The following is an 18,458-nucleotide window of genomic DNA, read 5'->3' as shown; positions in this document are numbered from 1 at the left end:
TTTTTATTGCATTATGAGGCTTCTTAGTTTCTGTCACATAGTGGCCTAATAAAGAATAAAATTTTATTTTAGGGTGCAAACAATGCCCCCCCAGTTCTTTGAAATGAGGGTAGACCAAAATTTTAAAGAGCTAATATGATGGATCACAATTTAAATAGTGATCAATTGCTCTTTATTCGGCTCTTCACGATGCTAATCAACCCCTTATCTTTTGACAGTCCTTCGACCGTTTTTTTCGATCAGCACCTTGGTGCCATCAGCTTTTCTCTACTTTGTTTGTTGGCATTCTTCCATCCACTTTCTGGCTACGACATATTCATCATAAGATCATTTTGAGCACTTAACCGATTAAGGGGCTGATAACACATCACCACCAAAGCAACAAATAAGTGGTTTATATGCAAAACTTAATTGTGTAAGCTTAATTGTTTTCAGCGTCTAGTTAATATCCAATTCTAGCACTACATAATTGACAATTTCAGCCAAAACTTACACATTTGGCTATCAATCCACAACCCGTAATTTTAATCGATCTAACTAATCGATTATTCTTTGGTACCCCAAGTGGTGGAAATTCCAATTTGTCCTCCAGGATCGAACGAAAATTCTTTAAGCCTCTTGGGACTTCTTAGGCTGAACGAGTTGCCCCCCAAGGCCAAGTAAGTCTTGGTTCAAAATTATATTATTTTTCAGCCTCTTTTGGTATTCTTTTGGTTATTGAATTCGACACCTGAAGACCATTAACCCTTTCCAGAGGCTTTTTCAACGCTTGACATATGTAAAGCTTGATACTTATCAATTCTGCAGTGTCAACTTCAGTGCCAATTTCAACCTTTATCAAATGAATCTCATAAGTAGGATCTTTGACATAATTATTATTCGACGCCTCTGTCATATGAATTTCATAGTTTGGGTCTCTATAATAGGTACCCCTAGAGGCAGTCCTTCTATCTTGTTCTTCTTTTAGGACCTTTTCATATATTGCAGCACTAAAGGCTAGTTGAAATAAGCCTCAAAATTGCATTCCCTCAAATTTCTTTCGTAATTCAAAGTCTAAACCATTCAAGGCTAGACTCACATATTCAGTTTTTGGAAGGGCTACTTGGCATTTATGTCTCGCCCTTTTAAACCTACCAATAAAGGCTTCAGCCATCTCTCCAGGCATTTGGGACAGCCTAGATAAGTCAGCCATCGACACATCTGGTTCGGTCTTATAAAATTGGGTATGAAACATTTCTTCTAATTGTTGCCAAGTATATACCAAATTTGCCGGTAAACTTATATACTAAGAAAATGCGATCCCTATAAGGGAATTAGTAAATAGCCTTAATTTTAAGAATTCATTTGTTCCAGCCTCACTACATTGAATGATAAACCGACCAATATGTTCTATGGTCGAAGTGGAGTTCTTCTCCCGAAAAGGTAACGAAATCGAGAACTTTATAGCTTCCTATATGTAAGGCGACCAACTCTTCTTAGGGCTGGTCTATAAGTTTCTTAAATAAAATTAGCCAATTGATCTCTATCAACTTTAAGGGGTTGATGATTTGACTGTTGTACTTGAGGCTGATGCATATAAGGTGCCTGAAGCTAGGGCATGTTCGGCACCTGAGGCTGAGGCGCTAGAAAATAAAAACCACCATTTAAATTATCTCGCCCCTTGGGCTGACATACCTACGATTGGTGTTGATAAATCGAATTAAGTGGTCGCCAATTCACATTCTGATTGGCCCCTCCGATTGGTTGATACTCCACTGGTATCTAATGTTGAAGCTGATTAGCCTGCGGTTGATGAGCCTGGGGTTGATACTGTCCATGCAACGGCTGCAGAGAGGATTGAAACCTTTGCCGCTATTGTAAGTAGTAATTCTGTTGAACCCCAACAAGTGCTGGAACTTGTTGTTGTGCATGCAACAAAGTATATATAGTATTCGACCGTACCATAAGATGTTAATCAAACTTTATTGATAGGACGGTCAAAGATTCATTCAAATTAGCCAATGTAATTTAGTGCTCCATGAAAGGTACTGCTAGTAATTTTTATCCGTTGCATTAAGTTGCTAACATTCTCAGCCAACACCTGATTACTTGGCTGTTGATTCACTTTGATTTCAGCTTCTTGTTCCTGATGTTGAGACTGTTGGGGTTGTTTCTCAGGAAAATTATGCGACTGAGACCGAGTAAATGCCATAGATAAACGTTGAATATAGACACTTCTGGTGTCTCACCGAGCGTGCCAAATTGTTCAGCTGTTTTTTTTAGGGGCGTGCCAGAGTCATTTGACTCAAGGGGTTGGATAGCCAAATTATCATTAGTGTTGACCGAATATGAAATCGGTTCTTAGTAAATTAGGCGATTGTTGGAAGGCAAGGATGACCCCTTCCTTCAGGTTATTCAACGCCTCAATTAAGAGGACTTTTGACAAAATAAAATAAAACAAGGGTTGGAATTGGATGAAAGGAGCAACAATAACTGCACAAGTGTTCATCAATACCAAATAAACTTATAAAATAACAATGGAGGGAACATTTTAGTACTAGCGTCCATTTTATTTCATAAGTGAAATTCTTACACAAGTGATACAAGTACAAGAATTGGATTATAACAAAACTACTCCTAAGAAAGGAAGTATAATGTAAATGAAAGACTAAGTATGAAATGACTAACTAAATTGCAGAGAATGAAATCTTGTTATGGTCGGGGATCTTTTGCACAGAGCCATCCAACGTTATTTATAGAAGAGTCCATCAGCGGTTGAAAACAGTTACATCCCTTTTGAATTCAAACTCTTTGTTTGAATTCAAACTTGTCTGAAATTTATCCAAAGTTTTGTCTCTACGTAGGAAAAACTCAACTGCAACTCCTCTTTTGAAGAATATATAATAAATATATTATATCTCTCCAATCAGCTTATACCATGTGTTCCAAAGATAAGTCTTGCATATACCAGTAAATTATTATCTACATGATCAATCATTATTTACTAAACTACCACCATAATTCTTATTTCATTACCATGTGTTCCAAAGATAAGTGTTGCATAAACCAATAAATTATTATCTACATGATCAATCATTACTTATTAAAATATCGCTACAATTCTTATTGCATTATGAGCCTTCTTAGCTTCGGTCATATAGTCATAAATTGAATAGAGTAATTGCGCTCTCAGAGCAGTACCCACGAGCTCTCCTCTTACAGCCGTAAGATAAGGTTTTTATTGAGATTCGCAAAAGGCAAACAAACGCCGTTTGTGCACAACTCTCTATCTTCCTCTGCGCTCACTATCCCTCTTCCTCTGCTCACATACCCAGATCCAAAAGCCAACGTCTACCATTATTTCTCCCTCTATCCATTAAACTCTCTCTAAAACCTATCAAAGACAACAAGGAAATCACCCACAAGCATGTTGCCATACCGATATGATTGACTCAGAAGTTCAGTGAAATATTCACCTTAATAGATTGTAATGGATTTTAAGAACCAGAGTAATAAACCAATCCTCACACAAACAAAGAAGAAGAAAAATCCACACAAACCAAATCCAATGATTTTCTTAAGCCATGTTCAGACTGAAAAGATTGGAAAAACCAAGGCTGCTTAACTCTATCTTGTCTTAATTGTTCTTCAACACCAAAGTTATTCCTTCTCAGACTAATTTGGTACGAATTTGGCACCTGCACAAGTCCCTAATAAGGTAGGCTAACTGAGTGCTGGGGTTGGTCTCATCGGAGGAAGAGAGAGGAGAGGCATTTGGGATTTCTTTCCACTGATGATAAGTTCTTCTCGCCGGCGTTCATAGTGTGAAATTTGATACTCTCGTAGGACTTTAATAGGGACGGTGATGATGGAGGAGATATTGAAGTTCTGGTCGGAGAGAATGCAGAGGGTCCCGTGGAGTTGGAGAGGTCAAAGCCGGGAAGAAACTGTTTCGACAAGATGAGAATTGAAAGGACGAAGAAGGTGGGAGAAGGAAGGATTGTGAGTAGAGGAAGAGAGGAATAGTGAGCGCAGAATAAGAGAGAGTTGTGCGTAAACGAAGTTTGTTGGCATTTTGCGAATCTTAATAAAATCCTTATCCTATGACTGTAAGAGGAGAGCTCGTAGGTACTGCTATGAAAACGCTCCCGTTGTAGCATTATTCAATTGAATATTAACATATAATGCAAATAGCCACGTGGCCCAATAAAAAATAAAATTTTATTTTAAACAGAGGCAAACAAGGAATGAAGTGGTTTAGTGTCATAGAGTTCATATCATAAAAATTGAACAAGAAATGTAATTGTTTAGTATTAGAGGGGCTCATCTCAGAGCGAATCCCAATAAAAAGAATGGAGTATATATGGATGTGTATGTAATACAATGATTATTATCCAATAACCTAAGTTTTTGAGCACATATTATACTTAGTATTGTAATTAGTATTATAATTAGACTCTCACTTAGTGTTTAATTCAACATTAGAGTTATTCACCGAGTAAACGAGTTGGTCCAGCCGCAAAGTTACAATTAACATTACCTACACAAATGTTATGGACCTTACAGTTAAATAGACCTGGACCTTACGGTTAAATAAACCACTTCAAGACTTCCAACTCTCAAATTAGTGAATTACTAACACTGGTTTCAACTTCAGTACTTCTCAATTTTTGTTATGTATATCAATAAGTGGGGTCCATGAATTCCTAAAGGCATCAGACTTTCCTGTTGGCGTATGGAGTAAGATTGTTTTTATTGGCTTACATGAGAAGCATCAGTATATGCCTATAAATAGGCTTCATGTATAGTGAAATGAGATAGTGAAAAAGAAAATGGTCTCTCTCTCTCTAGCTGTGATACTCATTCTCTCTCTGTCTTTCCGTCTCTCTCTCTCTCTGTGAAAACTTTGCATTTTCAGTTGTCTCATAATATTACTATATATATATATATATACATACACATACACATATATTCATTACACGTTATCAGCACGAGCTCCATCCATCTCAGATTTGAAGAAAAAGCTTTCTCTCCCTCTTTTTATCCCAACTATATATCTATTTTGTGATATTAGTTCTGATAGATTGTTGGGTTGGTTTGCTTTATTAAAGAAAATAGTATTTCTGATTCCAAAGGGTAAGAAAATTGTAATTATAGATTATTGTTCATAAAATAAATTTGTTCACTTAAATAATATATGTGCTTACACTATGGTCAGTTCTACAACCTTTATTATTTACTGATCCACTAATTATGGTCGGTCTTACCACCTTTATTATTTAATGTTTTATGGCTGGTTTTACCGCCTTTATTGTTTCATAATTTATTTACTATGGCTGGATTTACCATCTTTGTTATTTAAATAATTTATATTATGTTATTATTTCATTCAATGCCATTTTATTTATATATTATGCTAAATTATATTTTTATATTGTTGTCACATCTAGTTATTTTGAAAATGTCAAATCTGACAAAGCTGGAATTCGTGGCTCTGGATATTTCTGGCAAAATTTATTTATTATGGATTCTGGATGCTCAGATCCATTTGGATGCCATAAGCCTTGGAGACACAATTAAAGAAAATAATGATGCATCATTGCAAGATAAAACAAAGTCCATGATTTTCCTCCGGCGCCATATTAGTGAGGAACTAAAAACTGAATACCTCATTGAAAGAGATCCACTTTGTTTGTGGAATAATTTAAAAGAAAGATATGATCATCAAAAAACAGTCAACCTCCCAAAGGCCAGGGCTGATTGGCTGCAACTGAGGTTGCAATAATTTAAAACTGTGGCTGAATATAACTCTGCTCTATTCAAAATCAGCTCTATATTGAAATTATGTGGTGATACTGTTACTGATAAACTTTTGCTAGAAAAAACATTCACCACATTTCACGCCTCGAATGTACTCTGGCAACAACAATATCGCGAGCGTAGATTTAAAAAATATTCAGAGCTGATATCATGTTTGCTTGTAGCAGAGCAAAATAATGAGCTTTTGTTGAGAAACCACCAGTCTCGTCCAACTGGATCGACACCGATCCCTGAAACATATGTTGCCTCATCCCGTAGTCGTGGACGTGGACGCGAACGTGGTCGTGGTGGTAGAAATGAATATGGTCGTGGTAAAAATAACTACCACAATAATGAATATGGTCGTGGTAGAAATCATTCTTATTATCGTGAAGGATATCAATCCTCACATTTTCGCAATCAGAGATCCACACCATATCCTCAAAGGAGAAATCATCATGAAATGAAACAGGAAAAAGGGAAGGATGTGGCTCAACCTTCCAAGGCACACGATAATACTTGTTATCGGTGTGGCATAATAGGGCATTGGCAAAGTATTTGTCGTACACCTAAGCATCTGGCTGAACTTTACCAAGCCTCAATGAAAGAAAAGGGAAAACAAAAGGAAATTAATTTCCTTGATTATGATGAGTCAGTTGACACCACAAATCTGGAAATGAATTTCATTAATCATGATGAGCCAGTTAACATCACAAATCTGGATGTATCAGATTTTTTTTTGAGGACCGTGATGAAAGGATAAACTTCCTGATTGGTGATGGAAATGTTTACACCAATTAATCTTATTTTCTTTTCATATTCTGTCTACTATGTTTTTATTTTCCTTGTATTAAAGTTTTTATCCTCTAGTTTGTATTAAAGTTTATTTTGTTATAAAAGTTTCTTTTCTGATAAAAAAATTTGCATGAATAGGAATGGATCTGACTAGTTCCAATATAAATGGAGAAGACATATGTCTTGCAGATAGTGGAACAACACATACAATCCTTCGAGATCAAAAATATTTTTCCCACTTAATTCTGTCAGACGCCAGTGTTAGTACCATATCAGGTCCCACCCACTTGATTGAAGACTCTAGACGAGCCAACATCATTTTACCACTTGGAACAAGATTACAAATCAATGATGCCTTATATTCTACAAGATCTCGGATAAATCTGTTGAGTTTTAAAGACTTGCATCGTAATGGGTATCATATTGAGACCACAAATGAAAGAAATGTGGAATATCTCTACATTACTTCCATTACCTTAGGCAAGAAGCTGATATTTTAAAAACTCCCTTTTTTCTCTTTTGGGTTATACTATACAAGCATTAGAACAATTGAGTTAAATGCTGTGATCCATAAAAATTCTTGTGACCCAAAACTTTTTATGCTTTGGCATGATCGACTTGGTCACCTAGGGAGTACAATGATGTGTCGAATTATTGAAAATTCACATAGACACCCACTAAAAGATCAAAAAATCATCTTACCAAATAATCATCTATACACCGCCTGCTCACAAGGTAAGTTGATTATCAGACCATCCCCTTCAAAAGTCATTGTTGAGTCTCCCCCATTTTTACAATGAATTCACGAGGATATATGTGGGCCAATTCATTCACCCTGTGGACTATTTCGCTATTTTATAGTCTTAATTGATGTCTCAACAAGATGGTCACATGTTTGTCTGCTTTCTACTCGTAATGTTGCATTTGCTAGACTCCTTACTCAAATCATCAAATTACGGGCACACTTTCCTGATTACCCAATTAAGACAATCCGTCTTGATAATGCCGCTGAATTTTCTTTTCAAGCTTTTGATGATTATTGCATGTCAGTTGGAATTAATGTTGAACACCCTGTTGCACACACTCATACTTAAAATGGTATGGCTGAGTCTTTTATTAAAAGACTTCAGTTAATTGGTCATCATTTGCTTATGCAAACAAAATTACCTGTTTCTGCCTGGGGTCATGCCATATTGCATGCATCATTAGTTTGTATACGACCAACTGCTTATCATAAGTACTCATCATTGGAACTTGTTTTTGGTCAACAACCAAATATCTCCCACATACGAGTTTTAGGTTGTGCTGTATATGTTCCAATTGCACCACCCCAACGCACTAAAATGGGTCCTCAACGTAAACTTGGAATTTATGTTGGTTTTGATTTTCCTTCTATTATTAGATATCTTAAACCTCTGACAAGTGATGTCTTTAAAGCACGATTTGCTGACTGTCATTTTGATGAGACTGTTTTTCCACCATTAGGGGGAGAAAAGGCACAGCAGCAACGTGATCTTACTTGGAATGCCCTGGAATTGTCTCATTTTAATCCTCGAACAAACCAATGTGAACGAGAAGTTCGGAGGATCATTCACTTGCAAAGTGTTGCAAATCAATTACCTGATACATTTACTGATACAAAGAAATTGATAAAATCACATATACCAGCTGCAAATGTGCCAGCACGAATTACTGTCCCTGAGGGACCTTCTGTCAGTAATGCAGCAAATGCATCTAAAACGTGCCTGAAGCGTGGCAGACCAGTTGACGCAAAAGATATCACTCCTCGTAAGAAGAAATCACAAAGAAAAGCGGGCACTCCTGAAGAGGCCATAAAAGGAGCAACAGATATTATTGATCAATCTGAAACAATAACCTTTGATAAGGCAGAGGCTCTTGATGAGTCTCAGGTACCTAAACATGATGAAATAATAAATATTGATGAAGCAAAGGCAACAGATGATGATATGGCCCTTGATGAGTCGCATGCCCTTGATAAGGTAAAGGTACTTGAAAATGATGAGATTTCACTAAATTATGAAACGACATGGAATGGAAATGAAATTGTTGTCGACAACATATTCTCATATCTTGTTGCTCTTGATATTGATAATAAGGATCCAGAACCTCAAAACGTTGAAGAACATCGACGAAGAAATGATTGGCCAAAATGGAAAGAAGCAATACGAGCAGAGCTAAATTCGTTAGCTAAACGTGAAATATTTGGACCAGTAGTCCAGACATCTGAGGGTGTTAATCATGTTGGGTACAAATGGGTGTTTGTGCGAAAACGTAATGAGAAAAATGAAATTGTGAGATACAAAGCTCGACTAATAGCTCAAGGTTTCTCACAGAGACCTGGTATTGATTATGAGGAAATATACTCTCCTGTGATTGATGCACCTACTTTTAGATTCATAATACATTTAGCAGTCACAGAAAGATTGCATATGCATCTAATGAACGTGGTTACAACATATTTATATGGATCACTAGATAGTGATATTTATATGAAAATTCCAGGAGGATTTAAAATGCCTGAAACAAAACCATATAATATGTACTCGATAAAATTACAACGATCCTTGTATGGATTGAAACAATCTGGATTGTATGGATTTAGCGATTACTTGCTCAAAGAAGGGTATGTGAACAGTCATATTTGTCCATGTATTTTTATTAACAAATCAGAATCTGGTTTTGTTATTGTTGCAGTATATGTTGATGATCTGAATCTTGTGGGAACATTGGACGAGATCGAAAAGACGACCACTTATTTAAAGAAAGAATTCGAAATGAAGGATCTCGGAAATACAAAATTCTGCCTTGGGCTGCAGGTTGAATATTTTTCGAGCGGTATTCTAATCCATCAATCAACATATACAGAAAAGATTCTGAAACGTTTTCATATGGATAAAGCCTATCCATTGAGCTCTCCAATGGTTGTCCGATCACTTGACATCAAGAAAGATCCTTTTCGTCCTCGAGAGGATGATGAAGAACTCCTTGATCCTGAAGTGCCCTATTTTAGTACGATTGGTGCTCTTTTGTATCTTACAAATTGCACAAGACCTGATATAATTTTTTAAGTCAATTTATTAGCACGATACTGTTCTGCACTAACTCGCAGACATTGGAATGGAATCAAACACATATTGCGATATCTTCGTGGTACAACTGATATGGGCTTGTTTTATTCGAAGGCACTAAATTCTCCATTAATTGGATATGCAAATGCCGCCTATCTCTTTGACCCACATAAAGCTTATGCACAAACAGGATATGTGTTTACCTGTGGCGGCATTGCTACATCATGGCGATCAATGAAGCAGACAATGATTGCAACTTCTTTAAATCATTCTAAGATACTCGCAATTCATGAGGCAAACAGGGAATGCATTTGGTTGAGATCAATGATTTAACATATTCGAACAACATGTGTTTTCTCATCAATAAAAGATAGCCTAACAGTATTATATGAAGATAATGCGGCATGCATTGCACAGATGAAAGAAGGGTATATTAAAAATGACAGGACCAAGCACATCTCTCCAAAATTCTTTTATGCACATGAGTTCCAGAAAAAAGGGTGATATTGATATTCAAAAGATTCGTTCATGTGAAAATCTAGCAGATCTATTCACTAAAATGCTTCCAACTACAACATTCCAGAAGCTGGTGCACAACATTGGAATGCGTCAACTAAAGGATCTTCAGGGTTGATCTAATAAGGGGAAGCAATTGATTGAGAAGGTATTGGCATACTCTACTCTTTTTCCTTCGTCCAGGTTTTGTCCCACTGGGTTTTCCTGGCAAGGTTTTAATGAGGCAGTTTTTTAATCTATGCAATACTATTTTTAGATACACAATAATACTGTACTCTTTTCCCTTCGCTAAGGTTTTATTTCACTGGGTTTTCCTTAGTAAGGTTTTGACGAGGCATATTCTTAGTGTAATTTTGTGGACCCCAAGGGGGAGTGTTATGTATATCAATAAGTGGGATCCACGAATTCCTAAAGGCATCAGACTTTCCTGTTGGCATACGGAGTAAGATTGTTTTTGTTGGCTTACGTGAGAAGCCTCAGTATATGCCTATAAATAGGCTTCATGTATAGTGAAATGAGATAGTGAAAAAGAAAAAGGTCTCTTTTTCTATCTGTTATACTCATTCACTTTCCGTCTATCTCTCTCTCTCTCTTTCTAAAAACTTTGCATTTTCAGTTGTCTCATAATATTACTATATATATATATATATATATATATATATATATACATATACATGCACATATACATATATTCATTACAATTTTATTATTATTTTAAAAGAAAAAAAAAAAAACTTGATTTACCACCCTGAATAATTTCATCACGGTCGGATCCGGACTATCGGACTTTGGGAATCAGGATTCGATCCATTCACCGACTCACGGTCACGAATTAAGTACGCACGTGCCGATTTAGGGTTCACTGCTCTTTCCCGATTAGCAACAGTCGACCCAGAAACAGAAAGAAGAGGACAGTGGTGTCGTTGAACAAAGCAAAGATATCTATATCTATATATACATATAGAGAGAGAGAGAGGGATTAGAGAGACATGGGAAAAAAGGCGAAGAGCTCAAGGAAGGGAAAGAAGGCTTGGAGGGCGAATATAAGCACAGAAGACATTGATGACTACTTCGAGAAGTCAACCAAAGACGCACTCTCCGGCGGTTCACTCACTCACCTTCCCAGTGACGACCTCTTCTACCTCGACAAATCCAGAGGTAATTTCCTCTTTCTTACTTTCTGCAACTATTTAATTATACATGCTCGCGTTTGGTTGCTCAGAAATAATGTCGGAAAAACATGTAAAAAGGAACAAAGACAACAACCCTCTCTCTAATTTTCGATCAGTTCTTGTTAAACATAAGAATTATTCTTTTCGCTTATGAACCAGATTGATAAGGTTTTGAATTGTGATGTAGCTGGTTTGGGTTAGCAAGTTTAATAATACATGCTTGCATTTGTTTACTTAGAAAATGTTGGAAAAACAAGTAAAAAGGAATAAAGACATACAACCTTCTCTCTAATTTTCGATTATTATTATTTTTTAATTTTTTATTAGAAATAACAATTATTGAGTTATTTTCGTTTATTAAACTGATTGTTAAGGTTTTGAATTGTGATATAGCTGGTTTGGGTTTGCAAGTTTATATCTTTGAAGTACCTTGATGAGAGGTATCTGATAAAATTGCACTTTTTTGCATATTGGTGGCAGACTGTGGTTACAAACACTGAATTTTGTCATTGAGTACTTCAAGTTTGATATTTGTTTGGGGCAAAATGGATTTCAAACTGAAAATTGAGCTTTAGTGGTACTCTTCCTTTAGGATGAGAGGACTTTGTAGCCTTTTGGAAGAGATGATCTGCCACTGTTTTAATTAGAAGAATCTGTTTCAATAAGCTTTGTGGACGTCAGCAACCTTCCTTCTGCTTTCAAGCATGTGCTAATTTCTGTTCCTCTTATAGACTAATTGTGTTGTGGCTATAGAGTTAATTGTTACTATTTTTCTCTATCTCTCAACTCAGTTGTGTTTCTAGACTTCTCTCTTGGTGAGTTGACTGTAACTTATTTATTTTTGCCTATTCAGATCTTTCGGTGAAGCGAAAGATTGAAAAACACAGAGAAAAAATACTACGTTGTGACAGTGTGCTGCAAAGGAACTCCTTTGTTGAAGCAGTCCCATCTTCGTCGCAGAGGAAATCCCATAAAAAACGTAAAGAAGTTCAGAAAGCAAAAGATGCTGTTCAAGATTGTTCCGAGGTTGGTAACGTACTTTTAAAAATTTGCAATTAAAATATTGAATCACCAATGTAGTGGTTCTGATTTGTTTCCCCCTTTGGAATACCTCAGGATGATGGTGTCTTGGATTCTGGCATGGCTGACATATGGGATGACAAAGGTTTCTTCCATGTTCATTACACTCACGATATATATATTTTTAGTTTTATGTAATCTATCACGCATTACATAAGCATTCCTTTATATTCTTGCAGGTGAAGACAATGATAAAATAAAAAAGGTATGGCCGTTATTTAAGTTCAAATCTTATTGCTTCTTGACTATCCTATGTCATGTATTCTGTTGCAACAGTGCTGAAGAATGATGCCACAGTATGCAGCTATAGTCCATTCATGAACATCAAAATTTTCAAAATTTGATGCATATTGGACCTGATTTTTCTCTTTTGCGAACATGGAACCAATCTGTTTGATGCAGTTTACAGATTATGCTGATATCTTTTTACCAACTGTGATTTATTGTTGATGATATTGATAGAAATTCAAGCCATCAATTATTCCTGCTGTAGAAGTTGAGCCTCCTGGATGTTCATTCAATCCGTCGTTCGAGAGTCATCAGGTTAGCTTGATATTTATATTTCGATTTTTGCCTATATATGTAAAATCCACTATTTAATCTATTCTGTCAATCCAGGATTCGTTGGCATGTGCTGTTGCAGATGAAATGCAGAAAATCTATCGAAATGAATTGGGACCTCAGCCAGTTCCATTAACTGTCCCTGGAGAAGTTATTGATGAAGAAGATGTGAGTACCCTTTTTTTTTTCATTCTTCTATCATTTTTCTGGGAAATGCACCCTATATATATGTATTGATGCTTTTCTTCAGCCCAAATTATATACGGAGTACATCAATAATAATTTTACAATAACAAGCAACTATTTTTTTGCAGATGTATTTCCTTGAAGCGGATGGTGGGAGTGATAATGATGATCCACATGTGGAAAAACTGGAAGAGAATGGAGATACTGAATCTGAGAAGAGGTCTGCTTCATTTCATTGGCTACTAGCACTGCAATTGAATGACTTTGCTTTTTCTTATTCTCCTACTTGATTTTTGATCCTAAAGATCTAAGCTTTGAACATGCATTATCTCTCTTGCTAACTGGAGAAGTTTTCTTGATTGGGGTACTGTTTTGATGTGTGGAATGTGTGCATCATGACGGGACAGTTGTGTGTGTTGTTTTTCTCAGTTTATTTTTATTAATTTAGTTACAAAATGTTGATTTTAAACTAATGCCAGTTGTAATTTATTAAAAATTCAGTTATGTTACCATTTTACTAACACTTGAGGGTTCAAGTACGTTGCTACTAATGATACTTTTAGAATGTTCTATTTGAGGGGAGTTCCAAATCTTTGGCTGGATATTTATTCTTATCTACTGCATGTCTAACATGGGAATAGTCGTGTTGGCCTGCAGGTAAGGCCATCTATTCTCTTATGGTTCTATTCTTCATGTAGGTTTTCGAGGTGGAGAAGGGCTCAAGCTGTATGTCATCTTATTCATTCCTTCTACATGGATATATATATATCAAAATTATAGGAGTACCAGGGTTGAGTGCACTATGTTGCACAAGAACTTCTGATGGTGAAATGTTAAGAAAAAGTTAAAGGTTCTAAAATAAAAAAGCTGTCTCCTTTTGTTCTGAGGTTTTAAAATATAACACCTGAAACAAGAAGTCAAAAAGAAGCACCCAGCAAATGGGTTTTTTGGTGGTCATTTAGTTGCATTCTTTAGTTTACATGGCTTGCAGATGGCTAGGCCAGGCTGGGCTAGGTTTTAATTGTTTCTTTGTGCTGAGCTTGGGCTATATTTTGCTGGAGGTCTGGTTCAGCCCAGCCCTAAGCAACACAGAGCTGGGCGAGAGCAGTATAGGATCAAGTTCTGATTTTTTCTTAGGGCGGGAGCATCTGATGTTGTGATGTTGTAGGTGCACGCAGGGACGTATCTATTCACACCTAAGTGGGGGCAATTGCCCCCACTGAATTTTTCCTCTTCTTATTGTATCCCATTGATTTTTCATTTTTAGTAATATATGCTCCTAAAATTTTAGAATTTCCCCCACTGAAATTACCGAAAAATCCTACTATCCCTGGGTGCACACGGTTATTCAATTAAGTATATGATCAATTTATTTGCAATCAGTGAAGAGCATATATACGTAATGTATGCCCAAATAAACACTGTGCTTAAATGTAATCAAATGTTTGTTAAATAAAAAATTTAGTGCATCATCTACAAAGGTGTGAATGGCACACTGGTCAGAGTGTTGTTGGTACTTTAAAGTGGTCATGAGTTCTGGTGGTGTTAGTTCGCAAAGCTGTGAATATTCTCGTACATGTGGGCAGAGTAGCATGTAGCAGCTTGCAGTTTACATGTTACACATACACGTGGAAGCTTGTAAAGTACCAGTATTTAATTGCAGATTACAAAATATCATTTCATGAATTCAAAAGAGTGAGCGCATGAATCAAGGCACTTCTGCTCTCAAAGACTTTGGTCCGCCTGTGGAGCGATGGAGCATCCAATAATTTGAGCGGATTGTGTGACTTGGGGTCGGCCATCTCAGTTCAATGTAGTCTCTAATTTCAGGTGTCATTCCAGTCTGGTTATTTTCTGAAACTATGAAATTTTAGTTGTTATTATTACCAATAACATTACCAGAAGTGGAACTGGTCCCAGTCTGTGGTTATTATTGTAAAATATAGTACCTGGTATTGTCGTTATTATCAATAATATTATTTGCGCTAGATCTTCTCCTAAATATTAATTACGATAAATAGTTTTTGGAACCTGGTATTACGAAAATTTAATATTTGTGAGGTTTAATGACTTCATAAACCCATTTCAGTTCTCTATCTAATGAATGCTACTATGATGTGTAATACATTAGTCTGTTGATGCAATTGATGATATGCAATTTTGCTCAACACTTTTCTCATGATTTTCAACACTAAATGATAATTTGCAGGACCTATACAACTAAAAGGGTTACACGAGTCAAGCAGAACAAGAGGGCTAGACGCAAGGAACAGATCAGAACAGAAGCAGAGGCAAAACAAGTGGAAGAACTTTCAAAAGAAATTGACTGGTAAGCTGATGTAAATGCTTCAATCAATGTTCCTTGTAGTTACATAATTTGTATCGCTGATGTTAATCCCTTTGCCGCAGCTTACCAGATATAATCCAAGAAATTGCCAGAGAGGATGAGGAGAAGCAGAGAAAACATCTCCGTCGCATTGTTGCTAAACAAGAGGGATTAAAATCTCGTCCACCACGCTTGGGGAAGCACAAGTATGGCGGTTCTATTTGATAAAGATACAATATTTTAAACTTATTTATTCATTTTCTATAATTTATTGTGGATTGGGTATGGGTAGCTTCATCGTGGAATTTAATTAGTGAATGGAACTCTACATATTGACATTATAAAAGAAAGAAAAAGAAAAACCACTTTCAGATTTAAAATGTCAGTTCCAAACTTTACATTGGAACTTTTGATGATCTCATATTATTTGGACCAAAATCGATGAATTTTTTTAAATAAAAAAACTACTATGTTTAAAAACATTTAGCACAACAGAAATGACTTGTAATGATCATTTCAGATTCGAGCCTGCTCCTCGTCAAGTCCTATTATCTGAAGAGATTACTGGTTCCCTTCGTAAGCTGAAGGTTTGCCTTTTTGCCATCTCATTTTTTCTTGAATCAACAATTACGTATGGTTTACAATTTATATTTTGAACTGAAGAATTTGAATATATATTTTTTATTAAATTAATATATCTTATTGCATGAAGGGTTGTTGCACTCTTGCAAGAGATCGATACAAGAGCCTAGAGAAGAGAGGATTAATTGTCCCAACGGCTAAGAGTGGCAGGTCTGTATAAACACTTTTTTCTCTTCGTCTCTTTGTTGCCCACCTGTATACTACTGTAAAATGTTAAATGTTATTTTATGAGTTGTTGCAATTTAGAACACTATAGTCTAAAAAATGCCATGGATTCAAAGGATTTCATTCCATGGAATGTTAATGACCGCATACTGTCCTAGATCTGCAATCTCTTTTGTTTTCTTTCTTTTTTTTTTTTTTTTTAAAGAAAAAGAAAATAAAAATAATTAAATACCATTTTCAAAGTACACTTCGTCTCTTATGATGTCTCACATAGTAGACCCATTTAAGAAGAAACTGCGCTGTTATCTCTCTATAGTATTTGAAGCAGTGAAGGCAATCTCACTTCTGACAAAACATTGTTGTGTGGTGTGGGTTGTTATCCACTGGCTTATTGAACCATGCTTATGCAATGAATGAATATGGCATATAGTAACTAATCTGTTTCGATTTTCTACATCGGATGTGTCAATCAATGGAGTGATAGAAGATTTTGTAGGAATCATAAAAAAAGAGAGAGAAGCCTTTTCCTTTATTTACATGTTTGTAACTGCATCTTGTGTTGCATGGATTTACCAATTCTAATGGGTTATGGATTATACAGGAAATAGGGAATGCTTGCATCCGTTATGCCTAGTTTTCAGTGAGTGGGAGAGTTTGGGGTTGCTTTTACAGGACAGCAATGAACTAGGTACAGGTTGAATGTAGAGTTCCTGCCGGTGCTAAGGATTTACCGGTTGTTCGTGATAATTAATTGATGTATAATTTCCGTTTTCTTGAATGCAATTTTGCCTGATGTAAGTGAGAGACGAATGGATAAATTTTGTTGCCATGAGTTTTATTTATATAACAGTAACATGTCTTTAGCTCATGTATTACTGATTTCTGAAGCAGTTTTGGTTGATATCTTCTTGGATATAGTATTAGGTTTCAGTAAATAGTATGTTATGTCTTCGAAGTTTTGTAGTTAAGCAGTCGTGAATGGATGGTTGAAGCTGTTGCATTATTGATGTTTGTAAAAAAATTTACGTCATGACACTCTTTATTGACATATATTTAGAAATTTTTGTTGGAAGATAAAATGACACTCAATTTTATAAATTTGATTGTTATCACAAAATACATCAGATAAAAAGTAATGGATGAAATTCTAATCTTTTAATAAAATAAAAAAACTATGTTACATCTTAAAGACATGAACTACTCTCTAAATCTCCAACTAACAAATCTAAAAGAAATTTATTGTAAAAATGCAAATGCATTTTTTTTCCCCGGCCAAACAAAGGAATATTAAGATATATCTTCTGACGTTCTTACCAGTGAAATTAAATGTGCAATCAAAGTTGTGTTAAAGGATAATCGATATTGATTCCAAAAAATATTTTAACAAAAAATGGATTTTGGCGAAGTCCAATGTTGTAGTATATATTTAAAAGAAGATTTTTATTTATTACATGCGTAAGATTCTTAATATTAAACCCTCCTAGGAAAGCAAAGAGGGAGAGCAGAGAAGTCTGTTTGTTTCTAAAGAAATGTACAATATGCCAAATTGTACTAGAATTCTTCAATGTATGCATGCAGAAGTATCTCAAGATTTTGAAAATTTATTAAAAACATTATATGGCCATTCCATCAACACTTTTATAAATAATGAGTAAAAAATTAGACGGTATATACCGAGGAAAGACTTCAGTTCACGTAGAATGTCTAAATGTTCATTTACATAAATGACAAATATTTCATTAGCTGTTCACATCTCATCTTTCTGTGCCCATCTTCCCAAATTGTCTGGAAGCTTAGCCCTCTCAGATTGGATTTTTTTAATTCAAATTTAAAATCATGGAATCATCTTTGGTACTCATTGTCTGCAAGCTGGAAGTCTCTTCCTCATTCAGGCAAGCATTTCAGCCTAGTGTTTTTATTTGTTGGCAAATTTGGAAGGGCAGGAATGATTTGATGGGCGTCTTCAACCATCAATGGTTTCTATTTCTAGATCTCAAAGTTGGTGTGCTCCCCCTTACTGGAAAGATTAAACTTAATTTTGCTACGGCCTTTTGTAGCAGCTCTAAAGAGGTTGGGGGTGGTCTCATTCTCAGAGATGATGGAGGTCGGCCGATAGGTGTGGCATCTTTTTCATTACAGGGGTTTCAT

General features: G+C 35.8%; 1 protein-coding gene across 1 annotated transcript; it reads left to right on the top strand.

Moving 5' to 3' along the window:
• Positions 1–11,046: 11,046 nt before the first annotated feature.
• On the top strand, positions 11,047–17,178 carry LOC132312459 (ribosome biogenesis protein NOP53-like). Its single transcript, XM_059810836.1, has 12 exons — positions 11,047–11,336; positions 12,204–12,376; positions 12,467–12,515; positions 12,610–12,635; positions 12,893–12,973; positions 13,049–13,159; positions 13,306–13,397; positions 15,387–15,506; positions 15,587–15,709; positions 16,024–16,090; positions 16,216–16,295; positions 16,912–17,178. Exons 1-12 carry the CDS (start codon positions 11,168–11,170, stop codon positions 16,916–16,918), a joined length of 1,098 nt encoding a protein of 365 aa, XP_059666819.1. The 5' UTR covers positions 11,047–11,167; the 3' UTR covers positions 16,919–17,178.
• Positions 17,179–18,458: the final 1,280 nt, after the last annotated feature.

Source organism: Cornus florida, unplaced genomic scaffold (genome assembly GCF_030987335.1).
Source record: "Cornus florida cultivar Cherokee Brave unplaced genomic scaffold, ASM3098733v1 CherokeeBrave_3.0.0_Hap2_Chr06, whole genome shotgun sequence".
Lineage (NCBI taxonomy): Eukaryota > Viridiplantae > Streptophyta > Magnoliopsida > Cornales > Cornaceae > Cornus > Cornus florida.
Note: the sequence above shows the minus strand (reverse complement) of the source record. Positions and strands in the feature narration are given on the sequence as shown.

Coding starts and splice junctions, on each gene's coding strand:
- LOC132312459 (XM_059810836.1), top strand. CDS start 11,168: ATGGGAAAAAAGGCGAAGAGCTCAAGGAAGGGAAAGAAGGCTTGGAGG. Junction 12,516..12,609: donor TGACATATGGGATGACAAAG/GTTTCTTCCATG, acceptor ATATTCTTGCAG/GTGAAGACAATGATAAAATA. Junction 13,398..15,386: donor GATACTGAATCTGAGAAGAG/GTCTGCTTCATT, acceptor GATAATTTGCAG/GACCTATACAACTAAAAGGG.